The 15,576-nt window shown below is 35.7% G+C and overlaps 1 protein-coding gene across 14 annotated transcripts in view; it reads left to right on the top strand.

Annotated features, from left to right (window-relative positions):
• Window positions 1-15,576, top strand: part of ARAP2 (ArfGAP with RhoGAP domain, ankyrin repeat and PH domain 2) — a 180,301-nt gene that overhangs the window by 85,459 nt on the left and 79,266 nt on the right. For 12 of the 14 annotated variants that reach the window (XR_012434769.1, XM_074039512.1, XM_015450233.3 and 9 more), the window contains 8 exons: window positions 4-89; window positions 1,982-2,164; window positions 3,106-3,280; window positions 3,736-3,870; window positions 11,439-11,583; window positions 13,987-14,089; window positions 14,743-14,941; window positions 15,132-15,195. Coding sequence is in view for 11 of the 14 variants with exons in the window: in XM_074039512.1 (XP_073895613.1) it covers window positions 4-89; window positions 1,982-2,164; window positions 3,106-3,280; window positions 3,736-3,870; window positions 11,439-11,583; window positions 13,987-14,089; window positions 14,743-14,941; window positions 15,132-15,195 (1,090 nt within the window). In the remaining 3 variants the exon portion in view is untranslated. The remainder of the gene's footprint in view (window positions 1-3; window positions 90-1,981; window positions 2,165-3,105; window positions 3,281-3,735; window positions 3,871-11,438; window positions 11,584-13,986; window positions 14,090-14,742; window positions 14,942-15,131; window positions 15,196-15,576) is intronic. The other 2 variants (XR_012434770.1, XR_012434771.1) reach the window with 1 other exon arrangement.

Genomic DNA, 15,576 nt, shown 5'->3' with positions numbered 1-15,576 from the left:
TAGGCCAGCATAGATCTTTGGGACCAAAAGATTCCAAGGTTAGAAGTCTAAAAATGGATGCTAGCATTTGGAGCAATGAACTCATCGAGGTGAGTCTTATTTAATCTGAATGGGGTTGTGGTAGGGGTTCAGTTTGCAGAGACTGGGAGGAGGTATGCCATGGGGTGGGGTGGCAGGAATATTTCTCAGGGCTCTTTGATAAAGTTCTCATTACATTATGAAAATGGCTTATAGACTTTTTAATAGTAACTCTTTGAGAATGCTTCCTAAATGAGATAGTTATTTTAAAAGTAAAAGTATAGATGATCCTTAATAATAATAATAAGGACTTAGAAAGGTTTGCCAGTTTTATTTTTATGCTGGAACTATGTGTGTGTGTGTGTGTGTGTCTGTGTCTGTGTCTGTGTATGTCTGTGTGTGTGTTTGTGTCTGTGTGTGTGTGTGTCTGTGTGTGTCTGTGTCTGTGTCTGTGTCTGTGTGTGTGTCTGTGTGTATCTGTGTGTGTGTGTCTGTGTGTGTGTGTCTGTGTGTGTGTGTCTGTGTGTGTCTGTGTGTGTGTGTCTGTGTGTGTGTCTGTGTGTGTCTGTGTGTGTGTGTCTGTGTGTGTGTCTGTGTGTGTGTGTCTGTGTGTGTGTGTCTGTGTGTGTGTCTGTGTGTGTGTGTCTGTGTGTGTGTGTCTGTGTGTGTCTGTGTGTGTCTGTGTGTGTGTCTGTGTGTGTGTGTCTGTGTGTGTGTCTGTGTGTGTGTGTCTGTGTGTGTGTCTGTGTGTGTGTGTCTGTGTGTGTGTCTGTGTGTGTGTCTGTGTGTGTGTGTCTGTGTGTGTGTGTCTGTGTGTGTGTCTGTGTGTGTCTGTGTGTGTGTCTGTGTGTGTGTGTGTCTGTGTGTGTGTCTGTGTGTGTCTGTGTGTGTGTCTGTGTGTGTGTGTCTGTGTGTGTGTGTGTCTGTGTGTGTATCTGTGTGTGTGTCTGTGTGTGTGTGTCTGTGTGTGTGTCTGTGTGTGTGTGTCTGTGTGTGTGTGTGTGTCTGTGTGTGTGTCTGTGTGTGTCTGTGTGTGTGTGTCTGTGTGTGTGTGTGTGTCTGTGTGTGTGTGTGTGTCTGTGTCTGTGTGTGTGTGTGTGTCTGTGTGTGTGTCTGTGTGTCTGTGTGTGTGTCTGTATGTGTGTGTCTGTGTGTGTCTGTGTCTGTGTGTGTGTGTGTGTCTGTGTGTGTGTGTCTGTGTGTGTGTGTCTGTGTGTGTGTGTGTGTGTCTGTGTGTGTGTGTGTCTGTGTGTGTGTGTCTGTGTGTGTCTGTGTGTGTGTCTGTGTGTGTGTGTCTGTGTGTGTGTGTGTCTGTGTGTGTGTGTATGTGTGTGTGTGACTGTGTGTGTGTGTGTGTCTGTGTGTATGTGTGTGTGTGTCTGTGTGTGTGTGTCTGTGTGTATGTGTGTGTGTGTCTGTGTGTGTGTGTATGTATGTGTGTGTGTGTGTGTCTGTGTGTGTGTGTGTGTGTCTCTCTTAAATCCAGCGTGGGTAAAATAATAGGAGAGTGAATGAGAACATTTGGAAAAATTTACTGTTCTTTACTTTGGTCATACTGTCATTAACTGTGATCGAGGCTACTTTGCTGTGTCCTGTCTCCATTTTCGGCTCCTGTTCCACCACCAAGCACTGTAGACAGCATTAGCCCACCTACTCGGCCATTTAAAGTGAATCTGTCTCAGTTGGAGTGTCAAAGAATGAAAATACTTTTGCTACTACTTGTGTTGTTTGCAATTCTTTACAAGCTAATTTCTTTCCATTATTTAGAGTGGCTAGGCTGTATTCAAAACTGATCATAGTATCTGCTTTCACTCCTTTTTCTGGAAGAGTTAGGTCTGTCAGTTGTTTTCCTGTACTTTATACTAAGTTATGCTTTAATTTGTAATATAATTCAGTTTCCTGCAGATTCAAATACCTTTTATGAACTGATATATTATGGGGTTTTTTTTTTTTGACAATTCAGCTTTTTATTGTCATTGGAAACAAAAGAGCAAATGACTTTTGGGCTGGTAATCTTCAAAAGGATGAAGAATTACATATGGACTCACCAGTAGAAAAGAGAAAAAACTTTATTACTCAGAAATATAAAGAAGGAAAATTCAGAAAAACCCTTTTGGCATCTCTCACTAAAGAAGAATTAAATAAGGTATTCAATTAAACATAACAGGAGACATGGATTTTAATGTCTTTTTAATGATGTGCCAAGATTCTTGAGAAAAAGTAAAAAATCTTATACTATCTGACAAAATTATTTATTTTATTTCCTTTTGTGAGATTATTTCAGTGGTTTCCCCCTTGTTTCACTTAAGGATTCATTGTCAAAAAAGCATAATTCTTCCTCCATAACTGAAGTTTCCTGCTAACTCATGGTGCCACAATCTGAGGATTTGGAAGCAAATGGGGATCCAGTAAAGTGAAGTCTGAGGACTGATCTAATGTGGGAAGAAAGGATGAGAAGAGATATAGAGGCAGCTTATTATTTCAAGGCAAAAGAAAAAAAAATTCTAGCAATTCCTATTGTTTGTACAAAGATGATATATAGCATAAGTCAATCATATTTTTTATTGCCTCTTTCTCACTGTTCTTCCTCCTTCCTATCCTCGGCCCCCGAGGGGAAGATCCTGAATTTGCTTTGCACTCATCTTTCAATTTCTCATAGCACTTAATAATTCAAATATTCTGCAGCTCCTGATTAGATTGGAAAATATATATTAACATTCATATGAAAAACACTTAATGGTTACTTCATTATTATATTGAAATATTTTGATTCTCTGCGCATCAGTCATTATCATAGTATGTAAGCATAAAAATGTCTTCCAAAGCAAGTATGATGGATTAGGTTTAGAAGGAACATCATAGCAACCAAACAATGAATTGAGACTTGGAGGTCTTGGGTTGTAATTTAAATTCACACAAACCAGGCCTTTTGTGCCTATTGCCTAATTCATGGCATAATTATTAGTAGCTGCCTTAGGATAAAAGGAATACAGACTTTATCCCATACATGAATTGTCAGACTTTCACTCATTTTAATAGCTAGAATCTTTTCTTTCCTTAAGATGTGTATTTTCTTTTAATGACCAGGCTCTGTGTGCTGCTGTAGTGAAACCAGATGTTCTAGAAACAATGGCTTTGCTGTTCAGTGGAGCAGATGTCATGTGTGCCACTGGAGACCCCGTGCATAGCACCCCCTATCTGCTAGCCAAGAAGGCTGGGCAAAGTCTGCAAATGGAATTTCTCTACCATAACAAATTCTCAGGTTTGTCACTGTCTCTTCATTAACCTGGTCTCTTCCCATATATCCGTAAAAGGACTGAAGCATAAATCTATTTATTTTTCAAATAAGAGAAACCATCAGAATGAAGAAAAATGTAATTACCCAAAAGATGGAGGGGCCTAAGACTATTTTTTATATCATTTCAATAAAAAGTTTAGGAAGTCAATCTTTTATATTCCCTTAATCTTATAAATGGAAGATTAAAATAGCTAACCCACATAATCATTTCCACCAACATTAAATCCGATTTTCATATATGAATAATAAACATGACTTAAGTGCTTATTTGCAAATTTTATGCAAAGTAAAATAAATATCTCTTTATAATTATTCTTTGGTAAATTTTAAGTAGTTTTTCTTCTAGCTCAAAACTCATGTACGTATTATAAGCAAAAGGAAAATTGTTTATATTTTAGATATTTCTTTAATTTTTCTAGATTTTCCTCAACATGATATTCATTCTGAAGGTGTATTAAGTCAAGAGTCTTCCCAGTCCACATTCCTCTGTGACTTTTTGTATCAAGCTCCTGCTGCTGCTTCTAAACTCTCTTCAGAGAAAAAACTGCTTGAAGGTATTTTTTTCTGTTCCTTTTAGATATTGTCTGAGAAAAACTTTATTCCATTATCAAAACAATTAGGTTTAGATTTTGATTTTTTGAGATGTTAGATTTGATCTCCAAGTAGAGATATTTTTGAGGATTTATAAACGCTTCTAGGTACAAATATTATTTCATATACTGCAGCAGGGATTTACCATTGGGTTGGAATGCTGAGTGAATTCTCAACAGAATTCACTGATATCTACCTTAAGGCTAACCAATTCTGTTTCAGGTTATAAAGGTTATTCCGACAAAAAAAAAAAAGGTGAAACTCAGCCCCTTTCCTTAGGGATGGACACCCCAACTGGCTCACTAGATAATGCAGATAAATGTGAACACATAGGAAGAAATGACAAGTTTTTAGTACATATTCAATTAGAGTACTAATATCAAAAAGTTCACTTTTTTTTTTTCTGATGAAAAGTGTGTGTGTCTGTGTGTGTGTTTGTTTAAGTAAAATAAAACTTAAGCTTGATTTCAAAAAATGATGAGAATCTGATTTAACAACATACTCTAGGTTTGGGGAATTATCTGAGCAGAGTCACAATGGGGCATTTATTCATTTATCCTTCCAACTCCTTGTGTCAAACTGATGCTAGGTATTGGGAGTTTAAAAATGACTAAGACACAGCCCTTATGCTCATGTATATACATTGGAACAAATCTGAGAAATATAGGCAGGAAAATATAATGCAATCTGCCTTACTGGAACAAAGAGTGTAAGAGAGATTAAGCTGTACCTGCCATTGATGGTGGCCACTGATGGGCTCTGGAGCCTAGCATTAATTCACTAGGTGATATAATTCAGCTATATTACTCAATCAAAAGAACTATAGAATGACAAACTTACTGTAGAGTGTTAGTCCTCATATATGTGATTTGCAGTTCTTATTTCAATATAAAAGCTTTATTTCCAAATATATATATATAAATATATATATATATTTTATATATATATAAAAAACATATAATATATCCTGAAGCAGAATTATATTGGGATTAACTATGCATTATTAGATTTTCCTGAAAAGAATAGCTATCCTATAGTGAGTGAGCATGTATTATGTGTAAGGCATGGCTTTAGGTACTTTACATACATTAATTATAATCCTCATAAGAGTCTGCAAGATCATTGATGTTATGTCGATTTTCACATGAACAATGAAGCTCAGCATGAAGCAGAAGTTTACACCTGATTTGTGTTCTCATTGTTACAGTAGCACTTTAGCTTTGGTCAAAGTGTGACAGCCAGATGACAGTAGAATGGCAGAGCACTTTTATCCTTTGAATTAGGTATTTTTGATTCTTTCGACAATTGATTTTTTTCATCCTATACTCAGCCTAGACAATAATAAATGTCAGATTTTACTGTTTTTGTTGTTTTGTTTTATTGTCTTCCACTTTTACTGTCAGTATTATCCCTAAGTAGTTAAAAGATAAGTGATCAGAAGATGAAAGTTCTTGGACATTGTGAATTGACTATATCAATCATCAAAATAATTAAAGTACTTAAAAAAAAGTTTAGAAGAATGTTTCTTCTAAATACTTGGATATCACAGACTCATTCTTCAGACCAGTTTTATAAAGATCAAATGGGGATTGAAACACAAGATTTTCTTCCCAAGACTTTTCAATATATTGTAAGCATTGTACAGGTTAAAAATAATCTTTATATTATTTTTGACAATTGTGGTTATAATATTTGTAAACTTACCAGTCTTCTTTAATATTTTCTTGAAACAGATTGGTTTTTAAATTTACTTGAGTACTACATTGATGTAATAAACAATTGTAACTAAATAATTCCATTTTTTGTATATTAACTATGGATATTTGGTTAAAATTTATTTTAAAAAAGAAACGGGTGCATTATCTATATATGTAATTTACGGATATTTTTCCATTTTAAAACACTATCTTTTAGGTAATATGAAAGTTAGCTTCTGTATTTTTTCTATATAGTACAATAGCAATGATTTTAATGAAAATAATCTGGCAGGGTATTCTTTGATTGTCTTAATATCTTTCATCCAATTTACCAGCAAGTTCTATCACTTCAAACTCAAAATAGATCTTGAAGCAGTTGGCTAGTCTTCATTTCCACTGATGTCCTTCCAGCCACAGTAACCATCCTGACCTACCTATGCTGCAGTGCCTTCCTTAATTGTCTTTCTGTATTTACCCTAGCTTCCCTTCAAAACTGTCTCCAAAAAAGAGGCTTATCTTTTTTGTTTCCTTCTTCCTTCCTTCCTTCCTTCCTTCCTTCCTTCCTTCCTTCCTTCCTTCCTCCCTCCCTCCCTCCCTCCCCTCCCCTCCCCCCTCCCTCCCTCCCTCCCTTCCTCCCTTCCTTCCTTCCTCTCTCTCTTTTCAGATGGAGTCTTGCTCTGTCGCCCAAACTGGAATGCAGTGGCACAATCTCCGCTCACTGGCACAATCTCCGCTCACTGCAACCTCTGCCTCCTGGGTTCAAGTAATTCTCTTGCCTCAGCCTGCTGAGTATTTGACATTATAGGCACCCACCGCCACACTCAGCTAATTTTTGTATTTTTAGTAGAGATGAGATTTCACCATGTTGGCCAGGCTGGTCTTGAACTCCTGACCTCAAGTAATCTGCCTGTCTCAGCCTCCCAATGTGCTGGGATTACACGCGTGAGTCATTGCGCCTGGCCAATTATCTTTAAAAATGGAAATCACCCAGGTAGTCAGAAGGCTGGGATAGGAGGATTGCTTGAACGCAGCCTGGGCTACATAGGAAGATCATGTCTTCTAAAGGTCAACAACAACAACAACATACAAACTGGAAAACTGAACATGTAATTCCATTGCTCAAGTCTAGTGGCTCCTCACTCCAGAATATAACCATATTATTTTTTATTGTGACCTAAAAGACCTTTTTAGTAGAATGGCGTGAACCCGGGAGGCGGAGCTTGCAGTGAGCCGAGATCGTGCCACTGCACTGCAGCCTGGGAGACAGAGCAAGACTGTGTCTCTACATGGTTACTTGCCTGGCTGCACTGGTTTCCTCTGTATTCCTGGAACATGCCAAGTCCTTTTCTGCCTCTTTTGGTCCTTTTCACCTGCTGTTCCCTCTGCAAAGAGGGCACTTCCCCCAGTCTGGTTCCTTTTTATTCAGGAATCAATTCAGTTCCCCCTAGTTAGTGAGGCCTCTCTGACACCCTACTAATGTGTGAACCCACTGCCAGCCCTTCTCGTTCATAGGATGCTGTGTATATTCGTCCTACCACTGATCACATGGAGATGTGCTGTTTCCATTTATTTGTTTCTCTTTCCCCCGAAGTGAAAGCTCAATGAGGCATCAGCTTTTTCTAGCTTGTCAAGGATTATCAAATCTTAGATACCCAAAACAGTGTCAGCACATGGTAGGACATGATAAATATTTGTGGAATGATAGAAGAATCATTTTTTAGGAAAGTTACCACTAGTGTAAATGGATGACTCATATGTCAATAATTTGGTTTTGATCTGTGGATAAAAAGATATAATTGCTGGCACAAAGCATATTTTGTGCAGAAAGCCCCTACTTACAAATGAACAGGAAAAGTTGAACTATCCAGAAAAACTTCTGTGTTTGTTTCTTTTTCTCCCTTGAAGTTTGTGCAATAGTGTTGTTTCTGTTGAACATCAGATTTATGAAAAAAATGAATTATTTGGAAAGATTTAGAGATTAAAGTGTGGTTGTCACCTTTGCCTCTGAAAGCAAGCACTTGGATGCTACCACTCCATCAGCACTTGTCAGGACAGCCATAGAACAAAATGATTAAAAACAGAGACAAAAGTCTGGGAATAAAATGCATGCAGTTCCAGAGTTTCAGAGGCTTCAAATTGTCAGTTCAGGTTTTCGAGATTTGAAGTTTTTCTAGCCTCTGGTTATGAAGACTGATCTGTATTTTTCTTTTTTTTTTTTTCCTTTTCATTTTAGTGTTCATGAAAAGAAAGATGGATTGCTTTTGTTGAGCCTAAGCACAGAGTTGAATAATAGCATCCTGATTTTGTTTTCCCTTTTCCCACCTCGACCATATTTTTTCCCTTGATATCTTACCTTGATTTGTTTACACAGTATTCGATTTTTAAAAAGAAAGTGGTTGTTTTTGGATTACTAGAAATTATATTTCTGTCTGTTTATATTTAACTTTGTGGATTAACATTGAGGAATTTTGAAGATCTTTTGTTCTGTGAAAGCCTAGATTGTATAGCTTAAACATGTTTTTCCAAGGCTAAAACACATGTCTTTTAAATGAAAAGGATTACTAACATATATTACTGTTTGTAGTGGGTGTTGAATACTATTAATTTAGGAAATTTCTCATCATGAAACAAATTCATAGTTTCAAAAAATAACAGTTTTGCCTTTACTACCTCAGATGTATTGTATACATATGTATTAGAAGGTATGACTTCTTTACCCTAATACATTTTTGAGATGAATGTATATAGTTCAAGCATTTAACAGATACAGTGAGTAACTGTGTGCAGGCGCTAAGAGGGCGGCTTCCAGAACCCACCTGCCAGTGAGGTTAAAACAGCAACTTTCAGAACCCAATTGCCTGGGATTCCTTCCCCAACTCTGATGCTAAGTACTTAATGTGACCTCAGGAATGTCGATTAACCTGTTATGTGCCAGTGAAAAGGGTACAAGGAAGGGACATAATATAACTGACATAACTGGGTTGTTCTGAGGATTCAATGAGTTAAAGCATGTAAAATGTGTAGAACAGTGCATGGCACATAAATATGATGATGATGATGAAGAGGAGCACTGAAGAGCTTATGTTTAAGCACAGTTGCCCCTGACTTCCAGTTAGCTTTTGAGTTTAGTCATGTTGTCCTGTAGGCTGTAGCCGACATTTACGGTATCCAACTATATTATGTCTATCATTCCATGGTAGCATTTCAGTTGGTCACCTCTGGGGAATTCTTTACCTGTGCTTGGGTAAATCTTGTAGTAATGTTTTTCTTCATTGATCTCAACATGAAGATTGAATAGAAAGAATGAATAACCCTTCTTGCCAGTCCACTAAATTTACTTGCATCCTATAAGCTCCTATTTATGGAACAGCTGAGGCCTGAGTGTCATTCATTCTGCGGTCCCAGTTTTAAGTTGGTAAACAGCTTCCTTTAACAATTAAAATGACTTGTGGAGCAAAGAGGGTGTCAAGGAGGGTACCGACATTTCTCAAAGTCAGATTTAGGAGTGAATATCTAAATTAGCCCAGGCAGACCAGCATCATACAACATAATCTTGCTGAACCTTTTCATTGCTTCCCATATCAATGGGAATGTCAAGATTTCCTGTCACAGCTTCATTATTATAAATCCTCAAAGACAATATGTGTGCCTGCCTTGTCTGACTTCTAGCCCATTTCACTTACAAAAATAAAGCTAAGAAATGGTTACAGAAATGAGAAAGCTACAGGACTAACTCTCCTCAAGCTTATAATTCTAACTGAAAATGAGTTTGTACATACCATTTTAAAGAGATGTGTCATTTGTTTCCCATTAGAATTTACATAATGAGATTCTGCAGTCACATTTATGTTATGCTTAATTCATTTGGCACTGTTTGTTTAAGACCTTCGAATGGCTCCCACTTGTCTAAGTGAGAGAGGCACAAACTCCTGAACACCTGTCAAGTGAGACTCTTGGGGTCTGGCCTCTGCCGTGAACCTGCAGTCTTGTTTCCCATTTCCCAACTTCACATGTAATCTGATTCTCTGGGCAAATAGGGTTTCTGCAGTTTCACCTTTCTATGACTTTCTTCTTACTGTTCTTTCCTGATGCTATGGAAGGATTGTGGCTCTGAATGCTTTTTTTGCTACTTTAGAAACATGCCTCCTAAATTATGAGGGATTATTTTATAGACTTTTTTTTCTTTGCAGTTTTTTTTTTTTTAATCACTTCAATATGAAGGGTGGCTTACCTCCTTGAATGCTTCTAATCTACTAAAGAGACAACCTGCTGGTTATCATTTTGAACGCATCTCCCCTTTCATTGGATTACAAGCTGCCTGAGAACAGGGGTGGATCTCCTAATCTATGACAGTGATTAACTATGCACTGAATAATTGTGCATTTTTTATTTATTCTCTTATGAAGATTCTTCTAGACATCTGAGTGCATTGCTTTGAAATTACTTCCAAACTCCCTTTGATTAGTATTTTGACTTTATCTTTTCTTATATTTTAGAAACTCGCAGTGAATGTTCATTTAAAAATTGTGGCTTTTCACGATTTTTATCTAACTGTGCAGGACGTACACTGTGACTCAGGATTTGAGGGCCCTGGAATTATATATCACTTTGACCAGGAATTGCTTTGGTCTCTGTTAGTTTTCTTTTCCAGTGCCCATAAAAGATTCGTTTATGCTATTTGCTTCTGCCAGTTATGATTGGACTTTCCATTTGGTAATTCATTTTCAGAGTACTGTGTCCTATCTAGCTCTTTAGGTGTCACCATTTTGATTGTTACTCCTTGTGATTGTTTTTTGAAGCCAAATACATTGTCTTGTTTTCTTTCATGTCACCCCCACACCCACCTAAGATTCTGATCATATGCTAAAGGAAAAATTTGAAATTAGTTTAATATATTCTTAAGCTTTTAAATTAGTTTGACTAATAATTTGAGACTTACAGAAAAGTTCTAAGAACAGTGCAAATAATTCTCATATACCTTTTGCCCAGATGTATCAATTATTAACATTTTACATTTGCTGTATTTTTCTTTCTGTGTATGTGTATAAATATGCCTATGTATAATACACATACATATGTATCATGTATATATATACGGGTACATATTTATCTCATACTTTCTTTATATGCACACTTAAAAGTAAGTTGCACACATGACACCTCTTTACCTTTAGTAGTTCAGTATGTATTTCTTTAGAAGAAGGGCATTTATAAATAATACCTTAAAGTAACCACAGAACAGTAATCCAACTTCAGAAATTATCTAATATATAGACTTTCTTCATTATATCGAATATATAGACCTTAGTAGTCTTAGTGTCTGTAGATCGAATCTATATTTTAGGTGATGGTCTGATTTAGCCTGCAGGTGGTAGTGTGCTGACTTCCGTATAAGATGAATTTGAAATCTTCTGAACAAGCATTAAGGGCCCTGCAGATTCTGACCCTTCTTCTTTTGCATACCTACCATAAGCTGCAGTCTCACTTTTTATGCTACATTTTTTTTTCCTTTTAATACTCTGTACAGACATTTCATTCTCTGCAGCTTCAGAGTTGTTTTTCAGCAACCTCTTTATGGCTCTGCCTTCTCTGGTCATCAATGTCACAGCCATTTTTGTTTTATACATTCCTTGCTACTAGATTGTAAATTCTTTGGAGAGCAGAGAATATGACAACTTTATATCCCATGCAGCAATAGTATATACTTTATGTGAAATAGGCAATTAATAAATGTATTTACTTGCATCCAACCATTATTTAGAAGCATGTATTTGTTTTTAAAATTAGATTCGTGATTAGCTCAATTTGTTATTTGTTTTGTTTCCAATTCTTAGAGACAAATAAAAAATGGTGTGTTTTGGAAGGAGGCTTCTTGAGTTACTATGAAAGTGATAAGTCTACCACACCTAATGGCACCATTAATATCAATGAAGTTATCTGCCTGGCTATACACAAAGAGGACTTCTATTTAAATACTGGGTAGGTCTATCTTTACACAATTAGGGGGTAAAATGTATTTTCAGATAATTACACTGGCTAATGAGAGTTTTGTTATTTTAGTTATTTAGTTGCTTCTAATAGAAGGGTTGAATGGTTTTTGAAGCTTACTTACCTTGCACTTTTGGAAATTTCTTTTGGGAATTCACTATAAAGCAGGAAAACTAAAATATTTACAGTGGGTAATATGAAGTGCTAACATGTTTGAATCAAATCTTTATGTATTTTTTTTTTTGAGATGGAGTCTCACTCTGTCACCCAGACTGGAGTGCAGTGGCGTGATCTCGGCTCACTGCAACCTCCGCCTCCTGGGTTCAAATGATTCTCATGTCTCAGCCTCCTGAGTAACTGAGATTGCACATGCCACCACACCTAGTTAATTTTTATATTTTTAGTAGAGATGGGGTTACACCATATTGATCAGGCTGGTCTCAAACTCCTGACCTCAAGTGATCTGCCCATCTCGACCTCCCAAAGTACTGGGATTACAAGTGTGAGCCGCTGTGCCTGGCCAAATCTTATGTAAATGTATAGCATATCATTTATGACCATTGTAGTCATTTAATTTTTTTACTTATTATTTTAAATAGTGTACTAGTGGTAAAATTCATTTATCCATTTAATGAGTATCATAATTAAAACAGATAAGAAAGGAGAATATTCTGTGACGATCTATTCACATTAAAATAAACTAATAGTATATTGAAATGCTAAATTTCTTAAAGATATATTTGTTAATTTAATGGTCAGAAAAAGTCACAATGAATAGATTAAGCATTATTTATGTAATATATTTGACTCACCTATACTATAGTTTAAATAAATCTCCGTGAGGACTTTAAAAACAGGCCCCTAAGATCTTTGGTGTGAAAGTATCTTATCATGTTTTTTGATGTAATTAATGAAAAACATTGACATTAAAATCTGAAAAAAATCAGTTTTATAGGAGCATAGATTTTAAATAAGATTTTTATATGAGAAAGGGAAGAGATTTGCAAAGCTCTTATTTACATAAAACTACATTGAACATATTACCTTTATTTTATGATGACTAATTGAGATGACTTGTTTTCTAGTAAATCTGATTTGATTTATGATGTGAACAAAACTGATTACTAATTGACTTTTGTTTTAATCTTAATAGTGTTTTACCCTAAATGATATTCAATGTAATATGACTTATGGAATGTTAAAATAAGTGGATTCTATATATTAAATTACTAATTAGTAAATGAAATATAACAAATATAATTAATACTAGTTTATGTCAGTATATTAATATGTTAAAAATAAAATATTCTTGATAACATATACTGATACAAGTAGATACGCAAAGAGAAAGTATCTACAATGAGATGCGGTTAAAAAATAATTGTTGCCATAATATTCTTGCTGAATTGCCTCAAATAGCACATTGGAGAGTATGACCTCAATAATGTAGGCACTGAAGAGTTATATAGACATATTTTAGGAAGAGAGCTGAAAGAAGTGGTAAGGAGATTGGAGGAAGAGAGACTGTAATTGTTGAGAATTTAACTAGAGGAAGAGAGTGAACTGATAAGATTAAAAGACTGACTGGACGAAGAGTTGATGTTAAGTGGAAGAATAAGTTACACTCAAGGGTTTTGAGCTTGTTGTGATGAGGTTGATTGTGATGCTTCTAAATTAGGACGTGAAGGAGATACAGCAGGCTTGGGATGGAAAAGAGGAGAAAGGAAGATGACTTTGGCATAGGGTATTTTGAGATTTTTAGGTAACAGTAGCACACATACTTAGCGTGTGCTAAGAAATAAATGGAGTTGTGAATGAGGAACTCAGGAAAGAATTCAGAGCATGGTATGTTGCTTTAATGTTATCTATGGTAAGAGTTAGAAATTTGGGGTAAGTTGAGATGATGAAAGGAACATTTATCTTTCTTACGAAAACTGTAAAAGTGTTAATGCTTCATGTTTTTGTGTTCTGGAGGGAACCTGCTGTATGACTGGGCCTATTTGAAATTAGACAAGAAGAGTATTAAAAACTGTTTGGGCAATGTTTGCTTTGAACAGTTGGTCAGAGTAAATCAAGAAGGAGTGGTGAGAGAGGGAAGACCAGACCAAGGAGAGCCCTTTGCTACATCAGTCAACTGATGAGTGTCCAGGGCGTAAACAAAGTTACACAATAGAATGATTAAGTGATTATACAAAATATTCCTTTTGTCCAGTCCAGTGTGTTCCATTTACCTCATCTGAGTAAAATGCAAACCATTAACAGAATCTGATAGGATGATTTCACAGCATTACTTTATTTTAAAAGGCATTTAATTAAAAACTTGACCTGTGTGCTATTTGTTTTCTTAGGAGCCAAACGTAACTGGTAGTATCTTTTTATTTGTGCATGTTTTAGGCCCATCTTTATCTTTGAGATCTACCTACCCTCAGAACGTGTGTTTTTATTTGGAGCTGAAACATCTCAAGCTCAAAGAAAATGGACAGAGGCAATAGCCAAGGTATTTAAATATTATGTTATTGCTCTAAATCCAGACAAGATTCTGAACTGGGAGTCTGTGTTTGAGCTTCAGGGGTCCATGAAAGTTTCATATAAGATTATAGGAATAAAGTTCATACTTCATTAGATTTTCAAAGAAAGTTGTCAAAAGAAGTAGCTACCTTCAGGAGCCTTAAGCAGGGAAGAAATTAAAGTAAAACTTGGAGAAATAATTATTCAAATTAAGGCCATGTTTTTGATGGTTAGGATATTCTCAATATTGTAAAGTCATTTCTGTGTGTGTCTTTTTATAGGTAGATATTTTATTCAAGGTATACACAAAGGAGAAAGGAGCAGATTCAGGAAAATATATAAATGGAGAAAAATGCTGAAGGTTGACATTTTGAAAAGTTCTACAAATCAATCAAGAGAATGTCTTGCGGTTTCAACTCTGTAGCAAGACAAGTGGTTTAAGATGCTGCCATTTGAAAATACATTATAGTTGTTCAGTTTTAAGACTGATAGCAAGTTAAATTGTTTTGAATTTGGTGTTACCTTTGAATCTTTAAAATAGAAAAACTAAGATAATTTGTCTACCTTCTCTCATATCTGTAGATAGGGAAGGGATTTCCTATTTTCACTGTCTTTATTACTTTTTTGTATTTGTTTTAACAGCATTTTGTTCCCTTATTTGCTGAAAACTTAACAGAAGCTGACTATGATTTGATTGGTCAACTCTTCTACAAAGACTGCCATGCCCTGGATCAGTGGAGAAAAGGCTGGTTTGCTATGGACAAATCCAGTTTGCATTTTTGCCTTCAAATGCAAGAAGTTCAGGGAGATAGAATGCACTTAAGAAGACTGCAGGAGCTAAGTAAGAGTTTTTTTCCTCCCTTATCTTTGGAACACTTTTCTTTGTTGCATACAATAGTGGTAGCCTTTAGTAAAATCTTGATGGCTCACTCCCAAACTTATGACTAAGCAGTATTAATATTTGTGTCTTCATGGATGTTTATTGTAGGGTTTTAAAAAAAATAAGTTTTTGCTTTTTGTTCTCCCTTCAGCAATCAGCACAATGGTTCAAAATGGGGAAAAACTGGATGTCTTACTCTTGGTAGAAAAAGGGAGGTAAGTGCCTTTTTGCTTTTTGTTCTTTATCTCAGCAACTCTGGGCAGTGGGATTGTTTTGTTGTTATTATCTTGAGGGAGAAAATAATATTTTAAAACCTGTTGAAATTTTCTGAATCATATAAATATACATATATATAGTATATAGTCTTTCTTTGGAAAGACTATACCAATGATATTTACATATTTTTATAATTTTTATGACAGACTTATTGTGATCAATTATTGTATAGTTTTCTATAGACCTAGATTCCTCTGTGACATTTACATTTAAGTATTTGGAAAGCAGTTTGGTAATTATAAATGTATATTCCTGGTAAGAATATGATGACTATAAATTGTATTCTGAATTATCTATGTGTATGGGTCACGCATAGCTAA

The sequence above is a fragment of the Macaca fascicularis genome, chromosome 5 (genome assembly GCF_037993035.2).
Source record: "Macaca fascicularis isolate 582-1 chromosome 5, T2T-MFA8v1.1".
Classification (NCBI taxonomy): domain Eukaryota; kingdom Metazoa; phylum Chordata; class Mammalia; order Primates; family Cercopithecidae; genus Macaca; species Macaca fascicularis.
The sequence above is the reverse complement of the archived record's forward strand: the minus strand, read 5'-3'. Positions and strand labels throughout refer to the sequence as shown.